This window comes from Macrosteles quadrilineatus, unplaced genomic scaffold (assembly GCF_028750875.1).
Source record: "Macrosteles quadrilineatus isolate MER2022 unplaced genomic scaffold, UCM_ALF_1.0 Scaffold_1__1_contigs__length_201487025, whole genome shotgun sequence".
Classification (NCBI taxonomy): domain Eukaryota; kingdom Metazoa; phylum Arthropoda; class Insecta; order Hemiptera; family Cicadellidae; genus Macrosteles; species Macrosteles quadrilineatus.
The window spans coordinates 30,321,601-30,336,590 of NW_026542594.1; the positions used below are offsets into that span (position 1 = coordinate 30,321,601).

Below are 14,990 nucleotides of genomic sequence, written 5' to 3' on the forward strand. Positions count from 1 at the left end.
CCTGAGCGTTGGACGTATACATTACATATGCAACTCAATCTGAAGGTCATAAGGGTACAACGTATATATATATGCCAAAAAATGGAATCGTCATTTAGGTATTTTAAAGTTAGGTATTTTAAAGATGTTTCTGGGCCGTCAACAGTTATCTTAGGCCATTTATCAATGTTATTTTTGTGATAACTTCTGTTGTTATATATTGTTTCTTCTTATTGGTTGGTTGGCATCACTGATCTCGTAACATCTGTTGTTTACAAAACCGGCCGGCTGATTCTGCGCGCTCAGACACTGGCAGATAGTTTGTGTACGTGTTTTTGAGTGAAGTATGTAGTGTTTATAGTGAGATAAGTTTAGTGGAATCCATTCAGTGCATTAAAATGTAATTTTGGAGAAGACATAATAGAATTACTGAATCAGAGTATTTTTGAAAGAGACGACACTGTTTAGCGTTCTGACAACTCTGAAGAATCAGACAATGAGTATGTTTGGGTGCGTAGTTTAGGTGCAGTATCTGAAGCTAACGATGGTATTAAGCAATATTGAATTGCTGTAAGGGATTGAACATTGTTATGAAGACTATATGGATGCACATTTTGAGCAAAGTAGGTTTCTTGCTAGTACACCTTAAGTTGTAAATACAGTAGACTCCCTCTTAACCCCCTTTTAACCGGACTACACTCGGCGGAAATGACATCTCTCTTAACCGGACAATTTTTATCAGCACATCGGTTGCGGACTAGATCGGCAGGAAGTGGGCGGTACTGAAATGACTGTTGTCGTGGGAAAGATTTGAGACCAGTGATCACATGTCTAAATACAATGCTCTCCTAAATTTAAGTCAAATATTTGGGTTACATAACAAGTTTTTGGGGACGTGGGCTTAACCGGAAAACAAGTTATTCGGACTGGCCTCGGTCCCGAGGAGTCCGTATAAGAGGGAGTCTACTGTAAATGTTATGAAAACAATAATGTTTATGATAGGCCTAGGCCTTCTGGTGACAACTTTACTCAGAAGACTGAGGAGTGTAACAAAGCTAAGGAACTGAATCTAGATCATGAACAGGATGTTAGTATTGTTGGTTATGGTATGCCTACAACAATATCTGACAATAAAAATGAATCAAATTTGAAGTTGCAGATAGGCCTATGCATTCACATTAGGATGCAACACAGAAAAGAAAGGACTAACAACCCTAAGGAAAAGAATATGAGTAGGCCTAATGTACCAAATATTAGCAGTGATCATTCTGGTGAGCCTATACCTATTTCAGAAGATGAAGATGAACTAATTGACGAAACTTAAGAAAGGCCAAGGGAACAGATGAAAAGGAATAATACATTTTCCTTATTTCCTTATTTTCCTATTTTACCTTTGAAAAGGAATAATAACCCCTGCCGCAGCAAACCTGCAGACTAGAAGCGAATTTCCATTTGCCTGATTTTATATTGAATTAGGCCTAAATCCATTTCAATTACATTAGGTTTAAGGAGTACCTAGGTTTGCTGCTACAAGGAAAAGAGTTAAGTGTGTTTTTTAATAAAATATTAATAGCTTAGTATAAAATAAATCAATTTGCCAAGTTTGGCTAAACATATCAATATCTATATAATTTATTTTTGTAAAAAAATACAACCGACTTCAAACGCTCTAAAAAGAATGAAATAATTTCAATAAAGTAAACTTTTGTATTAGGCAAGCTCACGTATTTTAAGTCGGCGCGGCTCTATGATGATTTTTGATACAAAATTGAAAGAGGGTGTCCATATTGCAGGTGACTATGCTATGTATAACTAAAGGTGTTAATGTGCATGTCTTTTTCATAGTTATGCGTTCTGTTATTTTATTACCGTAATCAGAGATCGGCATTATAGTGGTATTAACGAGTATCTTTAAAAAGATTATAACACATTTAAATGTTTCTAACTTGGAAAAGTAACGTTTTAATACTAAACTAGCTTATTTTCCCTATCATAATATCAAACTAAATTATTTTCCTATTCATATAGAACATTTGTGTGTGTTATTTTCATAATGCATTTATTCTGAAGTAAACATAAAATATAAGAAAATATTTCCTTTAATATATAAACAAAACAGTTAAGTATGTTTTTTATATATTTATGTTATCCAGCTACAATTTATTGATTTTCAAATTACACACACAATATTTAATTTCAATCATATTTGCAGTTTGAGCCGCGCCGACTTGAAATACGTGAGCTTGCCTAATACAAAGGTTTACTTTATTGAAATTATTTCATTCTTTTTAGAGCGTTTGAAGTCGGTTGTATTTTTTTACAAAAATAAATTATTTCATGATTTTTAGTGACTGTATAATTTTTTATACACTAATTACTTGAGGTTTTTTGATAAGCAAAACTGTTTGAAACAATCAAAAGTTCCACAGAACAATCATTATTTTAAAACTGCTTGAGTCACCTGTTCAGGTTACATAATCAATGGGTATGAAAATAAACATTTTTAGATATTCCTTAAGAAAGAAAGAGTTGTCCATTACATTAGGCCTAATGAAAAACTAATTGTCTTTTCTAGATACATTGAAATGTCAGACATCATCGTTTCCTGCAATCGGTGTACTTCTACATTATAAAAAGAAATACAGTAACGTCTCAAGCCTTTTGGAACAATACGAAAGTTATTCCTCAGCTACCAGCACTAAAAAATCTCTCAAAAGTGGAAAATTGGTCGTTAACACGTATAGTACCTTTGAAAAATATTATATGAAAGATTGGTTCAGCTAAAAGTGGTGTAAGTCATGTAGGTGGTTTTGTTTGATCAAGATATAGCCTAGTCGAAATTGCAAATCATCTTCCTCTAGGACTTCCCGAAGCAGGCATAATAGTATTGATATGATATAGTAACTGGGTAGAGAATATCAATAAACATTCCACATCTGCAAATGCATGTTTAGTAATTAAAATATTTAACACTTTTAAGACAATTGACGATTATGCACTGTCTCACTTCTTAGGTCGTGTAAGGAATAATTGCATTTAATTTATATTTAGACCTGTTTTACGAATGCTTTGGTTTTCACAATACACCTTTATTTGTCAATATCATACAGCTATTCACTGAAACATATATGTTTTTGTAAGTCAGAATATTCAATACTAAAAACAGAATTACTGTATACACAAATCAGGTCAAACGTTAAAATACATTTTTTATAGTAACCAAAAAAAAAAAAAATGCATTTTTCTCAATGTAATTCATTTAAGCTCCATGGCAAGAAATAGTTTATTGATCAATATGAAGCAACTGTTTCATGAAGAATTGTCTGTAGCTTTCATTTAAATGGTTTCAACTAACAGTTGTAGGAATGTTATTATTATTTATTGCCTTCTCTGCACAAATGTAAACAATCTGCACAAATGTAAACAAAATAAATGTTGAATATTTAAGGTTTTCAGAATTTTTCACCGAAACAAATATTATACTTAAACATAATATATAAGGTACCAAATAGAAACTCTCCTGGTTATTTTGGGGGTGGAACCACACTGATCGGTAAAAGAATCACAGAGAAATTGGTGAACATACATAGAAAAAAAAAACATCGCCACAAACAAATTGAGAACCTCCTCCTTTTGTTGGTAGTGGGGAAGTCGGTTAAAAAGAGGAAGTATGTATGTATGGATGTATGTATATATGTATATATGTATGTATGTATATATGTATGTATGTAGGCCTATGTATGTATATATGTATGTATGTATATACCCTATGGACTCCGAAACCGCTCAACAGATTTTAATGAAACTCTTAGGCATTATTAATTAAGCATTATTCAAGGATGGTTTGTGTGAAGTTTGGTGCAGATCCATCAAAAGGGCTCCGCCCCAGAGGGTTTTATTTAAGGGGTCCAATGTCAGACTTTTTGAACTACAATGTTTACAAATAAATATAATTTAAAAGCAGATGTTTACTTTCACCAACTGTTTTGTAGGTTTGAATAATCACAACATTCTGTATTAGTCATGATTTAAAATGGTGCCACGCACTGGGTATACAGAATGCAGCACAGAAAACTATTATACTTTTGGATAAGTCCAAATATATTAAACCCCAATCGCAGCACACCTGTGCACTTAAAAAAATTAAAATTCTCCACTATTGAATATATAAACACCAGCAGAATACCCGACCTTTGTACAGGGTTTGCGTATAAGTATAAAATGCTTATTGCAGTTATACTCATGCTTTGTGTTTGCAATGGAAGAGGACATGGTTTGTGAAAATTTGTTTTTTTTTTATTTACGGAAGCTATTGTATAACACATAATTATACCATAGCAATAATGTTCTACCACTACACCTAAACAATAGTAAATTATTGAATACCCGCACAATATCAAAACATTATTTATAAATTAAAAACATAAACTTAACTGTAAACAATCCTACTTTAACAGTTCTTATTGTGCATCACAGCCTTTTGTTGCGGCTTGGTTCAAATTAGCTATGTTGTCATGAATGAAAAATCAAATAATAGTGCTGCAACCTGTCGGTGAACCTCATAACTTTTAATAATATTGAATATCATAGAACAAATAGTGTAATTGAAACAGCTGACAAAATCCTTTAATCCCTTTTAAATATGAATAGTCATAAGGTTAACATAGGAAACTCCAGAGCCACTGGGGCGGAGCCCGAAAGGATTTTTTAGATATGAATATGTCTATATGTGAACATATTCATATCTCACAATCACAATATGAATCGTTCGGGAATGTGAGCTATCATCATACCAAATTTCAGTCCAATCCGACCAGTAGTTAAAGCGTGATTGAACTTCAAACAAACACACAAACTTTCACATTTATAACAGGCCCACTTTTATAAACGGGCAGACTGGGCATATGCCCAGGGGCGCCGGTGGTTGGGGGGCGCCCGAGGGGCGCCCTGAACCACCGCCCGCACTAGGAAAAATAGGGTTTTATCAGCCGGGATTTCAAAAATAAAATGGGTGATTTCAACTTGTAGTTAAGTGATTTTCCCTTATTGCAAAAGTTAATAAATACAACAAAATTGAAAATACTCGACCTTCAGATTATACCTCGTGTAGTCAGGGAAAGGCAGGCAGCAGTGTGAACCAGGCGCACTCACTATACTATCAGAGGCAGGGAGGCCTGCATGGTGGAAGGAAAATACATAGGTGTGCTATTCCCATCATATGCTGACGTCACTCAGATTGCAAACACCATTTTACCATTGAGAAAAATTATAAAAACACTAACAATCAAATCAAAACAAACATATACTTATATGGCAATACATCAGCTGATTTTTTGTTTGCAATTTGGGTGACTTCAGCAAATTACGGGAATAGCATGTAGGCCAGCTGTAGTCTACAGGCCTACGGTTCACGTGCCCCTCCTCTCCATCCCAGTCCCACCCCCATCCCCACAAGTCACAACTACCAACTACCGCGCGGCGCCAGTCCAGTTCCAGTACAGTACTTCTCCCTCAGTTGTAGTCAGTAGGTTGTGTTCAGTGTTCGTGTTGTGCCTGCTGCACAGTCACCAAATCAGTTACAACACAACCTAAACTGTGACAGTCACTAGTCAGTGTTGACACTCACACTACAGTTAGTGAACCAGTAATAAATATATAGAGAAGTGTTAATAAAGTAAGTAGACCTATAATCATTGAAAAATGCGTAAAAAACTTAGTGGAGCCGAGAGCCGCAAGCGGTTGGCTGTTGGCTCAAAGAAAACAAACTCAAGAAGCAGTTTTAAAGAACGTGAAATGTATTAACCATTATTTCCATTGATACGGAATTGAAAACTCCCTCCCGAAACAAAACTGGTAAAAAAAAAACACGCCAATGTATAAATATATATATGCATAGGCCTATAGTAGAACCATGGAAAAAACATGCTCCAGTAGAATCTCGTTCAATACGTGTGTAATGCAATGAACTGTACTGTACTGAACAGTAATCAAATCACTGCGTAGTGCATTAAGCTATTGGCGCAGGGCAAGAGGCATTCGCATAGCAACTACTGTCAAGTTCATTGCACTCACCCCAACCCCCAACCCACCTGCAGTGAATTTCGGCGAACTGATGAGTCAACCCCCCTTCCCTCTTCCCCTCTCTACACTGCTGTAGTCAAAACCTTTATAGTTTTATATATATATAAGGGGGGGGGGCGCTGCTTTTGGATTTGCCCAGGGCGCCACTGACCCTTAACGCGGCCCTGATTTATAATATTAGTAAGATAAGTTAAGATAAAAACTTTATGTATTCAAACTTCAATTCAAGTTTTTTGGAATTTACACTTCAGTCCTGAATTGTAAATTCTTACACATGAAGTGTGTGTGTAAACTGACCGAGTTCTAATAATAAGGTTTTTTTAGTCAATCATATGAAAGATATGTGTCAGGCCTTTTATAACCCGAGCTCAAACGTATCCATTGATGAGAGTACCATCAAGGGAAAGATTAAGTTTAAAGTCTACAATCCTACTAAGTTTGGCTTGAAGATTTATGTAATCTCTGACTCTGAGAATGGCTACATTTATAACCTTAGCCCTCACTATGGCAAAGTTGAGGAAAAAACCCTGTCACAGAATTTCTGAAAACTACTCAAACTGTAGTAAAATTGTGTGACTCGTTAGTGAAAGATCCTACAATTCCCCACTGGCCCCCATGTCTGGGTTGACAGATAATACAACAGCTCAGAGCTTGCAGAAGAACTTCTAAAACGAAAAATGTTTGTATCAGGAACTGTGATGGGAAATAGGAAAAAAATGCCTATTTTGAGTAAAACGACTGGAGAGATTGAGGGAAGACAAAATGATATGGGTGTAGTTTATTGGAAGGATAAACGGGCGATTACCATGATAACTACAAAGCATAAAATTAGTAAAAACAACATGGTTGTAGTCCTGAGTAAGAATCCAAACACATCTTTTGTTAGAAAGCCCGAACCGATCGCAGAGTATACCAAACGAATGGGAGGAGTGGACAGAGCTGACCATTTCATTGCAAATTACCAATTTATGAGGCTCACAAAAAAAATTTGCCAAAAGTTGTTTTTCTGGCTCCTGGAATCTGCTGTAGTAGATGCTTACCTTCTGTACAAGTTTCACCAGGAAAGTAACAACAAATCTTTAATGACACATTAGATGTTCCGCCATAGCTGATCGAGGATTTGGCACGGGATCATCTACAAAGCAAGAAGAGGATAGAAGCAAATTGATAGGATAGGAGGAATCCCACCTCACTGAAGAATACATTGGTTGGACGGGAAACAACACTTTATAAGCAGTTTAGAAAAACGAGCTAGTAGATGCGTGGTTTGTAACAAGAACAAACTACGAAATTAAACAGTCTACTTTTACAAAACTTGCGAAGGAAATCCTTATTCTGACAAATGCTTTGAGGAGTACCATTCAACATTAGACTTTGAACAAGAAAATACCAACAAAAACATTCACACTTTCAGTATGTTCTATTTTGCTATTGTTAGGTAAGTCCTTTTTAATTTTTGTTATAATAACAAAAAGAAACTAGCACGGACGCTTTCAATATGTTTTATTGTATCTTGATTAGAAAGGTATGTTTTGTGTTTTGGTAATAAAAAAGAAATAACTTCTTGATCAGCATTGTACGTGTTATTAAATTTACGGAAAGTAAATAAAAGATATCTATATATATATATAATCCAATGTATGTTTGTTTGTTTGTCCTTAATGGACTCCGAAACCGCTCGACAGATTGTAATGCAACTTTCAGGTATTATTACGCATTATTCAAGGACGGTTTGTGTGAAGTTTGGTGCAGATCCATCAAAAGGGCTCCACCCCAGTGGCTCTGGAGTTTCCCATGTTAACCTTATGAGTACTCATATTTAAATGGAATTAAAGAATCTTAACAGCTGGTTCAACTAAAGAATTTAGTTCTGTGATGTTCAATAGCATTAAAATTTTAATAGGTTTACCAACAGGGTGCGGCACCATTATTTTTTTAAATTTATGACAACAGCTAATTTGCAACCAAAAGGTGAGTGGGAACGAGCTAACCTGAAGGCAAGTGAGCGCAGTGAACGAGCTCCAACCCAAAGGTGAGTGAGCGTAGCGAACAAACTTCAACCAGGACGTGATTTAGCCATGCGAACGAGCTCATCTTGAAATTGAACGAGCATTTGACATAAAACCACATTAGGGCAGGACGACGCTTGTCGTGCCAGCTAGTGTCTTATAAAACTTAAAACATATATTTACGCTTATACTGTTACTCACAAGACGGTAAATATACAAAAAAGATGTTAAGTGGTGATCCATTTTGTTTGGACACTCCAATCATCATCAGACACAATCTACATTTGCCTATTGGGTCTGATGATGATTGGAGTGTCCAATGTTAATGTAGCAAGAAAAGTAGCTAAAATTCCGCTACAACTACTTAAATATTTTCCTACAGCTAGTTACAAAATCTTAAAAGTAGCGTTGCTACAGCTATGAGCTGACGCTACAAAAAAAGTAGCGCGCTACTTCCCAACACTGTGTATATATATATATATGGATCAATATTGAAGCGAGCGTTGAAGGTATATATACTCCACAATAATTAATTAATTAACTATAGTCATAAAACTTTTAAAATAATTATTTCGATTTCAAAAGTGTCCATAGCCAACTCAAACCATAAGATAAAAGTGGATCAACATAAAAATTTCTAAATAATTTTCTTAACTCCAACCAAATTATTAAACACGTTGTGAGTAGGGCTTTTTTATATTCTGTTCCTTTTTTTAGGTCAATTTGTTTTATTTTTCTCTAACATTTACTTTAATTTGTCTGATAATGACATGGCCTGATGTACTATAATGAGATTCTAATAAATGGATGACTAAACTACCATTTTGATAATTGGGGATTCGCATAGGTTTTTTAGACTACAACATAATTATGCGCTGCCAGTTATTATTAAAATAAGTATTCTTGTTTGGCAAATTAATTTAGTACCTAAATTAATTTATACCTGATAATTTAATAGTCTTAAGAAAATAATATTTAAACATATTTATTTAGTTTATGCAATGTAGCATAGTTAGAGAAACTGGATTTCTCTTTCCAATCAAGCTTGTTTGGAAATTTAATGATAACAGGTATATCATAATCAGTGTTAATATAACAGGTGTTAATAATATAATCAGTGTTATAACAAATCCTTTCGGTATTAACTATGTTTCCCTTATTAGTTTATCAGTGTAGTTATGGTAATAGACACTATTTACAACTAACACTATGTAGGCGTACATAAAGCTGTAATTAAAAGAATAATTTAAGTAGGCCAAATGAAAGATATGATGTTTTGTCGCCATAGGTTATGTTGGACTTATCAGTGAGTCTCGAAGACGTCGCATGCTCAATGCATTACCCACACCCATCATGTTTGATGATGTGGGCGATGAGATTATCCCAAAACCCTCACTGGATAATAAAGACCACACCAACCCATGGGGCTCCTTGGCAAAGACGTGGAGTCAGTTTGACAAAGTACGGAAACCCAGGCCTCCTTGTAAGTTCGAAACCAATCTATCATAGGTATAATAAAAAACCTTTTTGATGACTATTTTAATTTAGAAGTTGACATATGTTTTCTTAGCCTGCCACATTTATTTTCCACTCCAAGTGTATAGTAGTGATGTGTCAATTTACTAAAATTTAACAATTCTCACTACCAATAGCATTTTTGTATTGTTTTACCAAATTTTCTGAATGGATTGGTTATACTACACCAACCACTGTCTTCATATCCTTCTTTTAAGTATTTTAATGTAATGGAGTGTTTTTTTTTTTTTAATAACAGGAGAACACAGAGAAGGAATTACAAGATTGTGATCGTTACATTCTTTTTAAGAGTGTTTTTATCTCTAAATATAATTTTACATTTTTTTTTATGACTTGTCTAACATTTCTATGTTGTGATACAGCACCTACTGGTAGCGGTGGTAGCCTATCTGTCTTTCACGAGCAGTAGCTTACAACATCTTATACTGTAGTGTTTTATTATTTACGTTATTTAATATTGCTATGCAGTGTTTGGCTAGTTTTTTAGTAAGTTTGAGCTGTAATTTTAAACCTTGCAGTTTGTAGGCTACAACTGAACCAAGGTAAATGATTTTAAATGCCATTATTGTACAATAATAATAATAATTGTGTAATATTGAGTTTAGGTGATAAAAATGCTAATTGTGATGTTGATAGTTGTTTACACAGTATTACAGCATTTTTATGAGTTTTGTCTATGAATAAAAAATAAATATATTTGTAAATTAATTGGTGCTTTGATTATTTCCAGCGCCTGTTATTGAAAGGATATTGCCTCTACCACCACGTATGACACCACCTCCCTCTCCACCAATATTCAGCTCTCGTCCTAAACTGGTGGCAAGGCGGAGACCTGCGGCAGTTATCTCTCGACGAGCTAGCGACGACAGCAGTGGCAGTGAGTGGTACACCCGCAGCAAGAAGCCTCGCATGCGCATGCATGCTGATGACGAGGAGAAGAAACTGAAGAGGGTGAGAAGGCAGAGGTAAGCATGTAACAATGCTCAAGAAATAAGTGTCAAGTTCGCGAACCAGCATGATCGGACTATGGGAATGGGGGTTAATGTGGGGTTTTGTGGGATAAAATTGGTTTTTCTCATTTTTGACCCAAAAACATAAAATTTAACAATTTCTTTCCAAACCATTTTGTAGAGCTTAAAAAAAAAATAGTTTGGTATATTGAAGCTTTATTATGCGCCTAATGGTCACGGAGAAAATTCCAAAAAATTTGTAATAAAAAATTCCCATGTTATTCTTATGGAGAATAAGTAAACAGTTGTAGTTTGCTTGTTTATGAACATATTTTGATCAAATTTGGAAAAAGCATTTATATCTTACTAAACTATTAATATTTGAAAAAACCCTCCCTGTTGCATCAAACCTAAGTACTCGTTAAACTAATTATACTTAAATAGGGAATAAATGTGATATTTTAAGGAGACATTTTAGTGTAAATCCAATCAGGCAAATAGAAATTCGCTTAGTCTGCAGGCTTGCTGCGGCAGGGGTATTTGTTTATACATTCGAACTACTTAACAAGTGCTTGGATTAGGCGGTATAGTAGTACATCTTCCTGCTGCAAAGCACGGGTACAGCAGCTAGTAAAAAACTAAAATGTAATTATGTCTGCTATTATTTAAATTCACAATCACAACTAAGCTAAAGCCAAATAAATCATTGCATGGTTTTAAAGTTATATGCCTTTCAACAGATCAGAGTCAAACTCTCCAATTCGTCCCCAAGATCTTCGAAAACGACTTGTGGCTGGAGGATGGGAAGGGAAAGGCAGTCACAGCCATCGTAGTGATGGTGAAGACAGCTCAGACCCAGAACCAGTGGTAGAGGAGCCAGAAGAGGAGGATGAAATACCCGACCTGAGAGTAGCTGTGGCGGCTGAGCGAGCCGACTCTCCTAAGGACTCCAAGGCAGGAATCCGGCAAAACTTATTCCAAAGTGGGAATGTCAAGTCCGTCCTACGAGGAGCAAGGGGGCACAGCGAGAACGATGACGACGAAGAAGAGGAAGAAAGTGAAGATGATAGGAAAAAGTTATCGAGAAGACATCGAAGCCGTTCTAAAGAAAGGAGGAGACATCATAGAAAACACAAAAAGGAGAGTCACCACAGGATTAGAAGAAGAAACAGTGATTCAGACAGTTATGAGAGGACAAGCAAAACTATTAGAAGCACAATAAAAAGAATCAGTCCAGAAAAAGAAAGACGAAGATCAGAAAGTAGAGATAGGAGGAGGGAGAAAAGAAGTCCAAGGCATGAAGAAAGGAGGAAAAGAAGAGAAGAAACCTATGGAAGATCAGAAGCTAGCCGAAGACCAGACAGAAGAAGACATGAAGAATCTCGGTCTGGCAAGGACCTACGAGCAAAGCTCTCTCATAGGCATAAAGAATTTGATTCTAACAACGAATTCCGTTCCAAGTCTCCATTACAAATAGAAATAGATAATGATGAATACTATGGGACAGTTGAAAGTGACTAGTAGTAAATAATTAATTGTATACATTTTAGGGGTTTTCATATAGATAGTTTTGTAAATAATGGATGAGCTTGTTAGGTTATATCATTGACTTTGGATACTGCAAGTAGACTTATTCTGAAGCCTGTTTTGATGTGTGATTCGTGCTCAGTTTTGTTTGAGTGAGCTGATCTCCCTTGTCTTCAGGCAAATTTTACACTGAGTATTTTACTCCTTGGTTTGAATACCAGAAGAAAGGTGAAAGTAATTTTTTACATAGTTCATTAATTCTATTCAATCAAATGTAAAAAAAAAATAGAAGACATCATAGCTTCTAAGGGTCTTTGGTTAATGTGTAAGGGTGTGTTATGATAAACATTAAAATTATCAATAATCATCATTTATCAATCTTTGAGATGAAGCGCTACCTGGGTGCTTATTTCAGCCCAAATATGAGTGAAGGATGAGTGTAGAATGGGGTGAGATGGTCTGTGTAGCTTTGTTACTGACTAAGATTAGTTGTTTCACTAGCCAGGATCATTTATTTAAAGCCAGGGCCAGGAACAGCTTACAGGAAAGTCCAGTTACAAACAAACCAACAAAAAGCTAATGACTCCAGGATCGAACCGGCAACCTTTTGATTGTTAGGCGAGCACTATAACCACTCGGCTACCCAGCCGTTTTATCTATGCTTATCTACAGTTATGTAGGCCCTGCATCAATTCTAGTTAATATTTCTTTAGTGATCTCTCTCCCTCTCTCTCTCTCTCTCTCTCGCTCTTACAAATCCGGCCTGGATCATAGTATATACAGATTTTTGGGGTGTGACAATACGATACCCGAGCTAATACTAAACTATAAACTGTGTTTAAAACATACTTCAGTACATGATAATACCTTATGTAGGCAACTGTGAATAAATGTACTGTGCTTCCCATCAGAAAACCAAAAACATTTTCCACAAAAATCGTACAAAAAGTAATTTAAAAAATTAAATTTTTTCTTGAGCCGAACCATAAGGAAAAATAAGTTTACAAGTTTTAGGTTTCATCTACGATAATATCGGTAGGATTGCTGATTGCAAAACCCCTTTTTAAGTTAAGTGAGAATAATGTTTGACGTTTTAGAATAATTATTGGCATGAGTAAGTTTTTGGATACTGTGGAGTCAGTTGTGTACATTTGGAACACTTTTTGTACATTATTTTATTTCATTTGTAACAAATTTTTATGTGTTGTTCAATAATTATACATTTTGAAGTGATTAAATCAATCCAATGTCTATATCATGAGTCTACTGATTATTTTTAAAATATTTTTTTTTAACTATTTAATTATTAATTATAATTAATTATAATTATTATTAATTTAATTATTATTATTTAATTATTAATTATTTTAATTGTTTATTTAATTATTTGCATGGTATGATGAAAAGTTAAAATTATGATATTTTGGAATAATTATTGGCACAATGAGAATTGTTAATTTTTTTAATAACTTTTTGGAAACTGTGGAGTTGATTGTGTTCATTATGGTAACCATTTATGTACATTATTTTATTTTTAACAGATTTTAATGTGTTATTTAGTAATTATACATTTTGAAGTGATAAAATCAATGGCAATTAAATATTTATTAATTGATTGTGAACATGACACAATCATCAATCCTTTAAGCTAAAATTCTTTTATTACCTCTTCCCCCCTCATATAAAATGTAACATGGTTTCTAATGACAGTTGTACAAGGAAGCCAAGTGGCCGGTCATAAGGATGTTTTTCAAAAGAATGTAACCCCGGTTTTAGATTACAGTTGCATGTAATATGTTAGAGACAAGTCAAATTTCTGTTAAGGAATTTTTTTGAAAACGGTTTGAGTTCAGCTTACTAACCTGAGTAAAGTCTTGGGGCTATTAGATGCATAATAACAGTTAACAAAACACAACACTGATATTTCATCCCAATAACTATGCACAACTATATTACTTATATTTAACAATCATTACTCCAAGTGGATAATACATCCTTATTTTTAAAAGTAGGCTAAATTTTTGTAAGCACAGTAGACTCCCTCTTAACTAGACTCCTCTGGAACAATACCAGTCCGGATAACGGGTTTTCCGGTTAAACCGACGTCCCCAAAAACTTGTTAAAACAGACCTTTTGGATGCATACTGTATACAGTATTTGATTTAAATTAAGGTGAGCATTGTATTTAGACACATGATCACCGTTCTCAAATCTTTCCCACGAGAACAGTCGTTTCAGTACCTCCCACTTCCTGCCGATCTAGTCCGGTTAAACCGATGTGCTGATGACAATTGTCTAGTTAAAGAGATGTCATTTTCTCCAAGTGTAGTCCGGTTAAAAGGTGTCCGGATAAGAGGGAGTCTACTGTATTAACAAGCTGTTCTAGTAGCATAGACTAACAAACACTAGCAGTACCCCTCCTCAACTCTTTAGGGAAGTAAATGTTTTGCACTACAAATCCTATGTTTTGTTTTCTACTTTAATCAGTGATCATAGGCAATAAGACTAAGAGGGGTCTTTAACTCAAGTCCTTCAGTCTTAGTTTTATTTAATGTTGAACAGCAGCAGTTTTTATTGGTTGTTTTTTTTAAGAAACCCACTGCCATGGACTGATTGATTTTTTTAAAGGTAGCTATAAAATTTAGTTACCACCGTATCTAATTAACTGTATTTAATATATCCACCTAAGTCTCTTGATTTTAAATTAAAATTAAAGAAAGAAATTACAACTTTATGTGAAGTCTGATTTTAAAAGGAATAATTCACTAGAGGTATAAAAGTAAAATGCTGCTATAAAGACCTACTCCATGTATTCCTCCATGAAACTTTGTAAGCTGTAAGTCAACACAGAGTGCTGCAGCCTGGGGGCCAATGTAATAACTATCCAAGATGGCGGCCGTCGTAGTTA

At 34.8% G+C, this 14,990-nt stretch overlaps 1 protein-coding gene across 1 annotated transcript in view; it reads left to right on the forward strand.

The window, feature by feature from the left end:
* Positions 1-13,727, forward strand: part of LOC128995648 (uncharacterized) — a 36,622-nt gene extending 22,895 nt beyond the window's left edge. Inside the window, exons 9-11 of the mRNA XM_054420668.1 lie at positions 9,358-9,552; positions 10,336-10,570; positions 11,296-13,727. Coding sequence (XP_054276643.1) covers positions 9,358-9,552; positions 10,336-10,570; positions 11,296-12,076 — 1,211 coding nt within the window. The 3' untranslated portion in view covers positions 12,077-13,727. The remainder of the gene's footprint in view (positions 1-9,357; positions 9,553-10,335; positions 10,571-11,295) is intronic.
* The last annotated feature ends 1,263 nt before the right edge of the window (positions 13,728-14,990 follow it).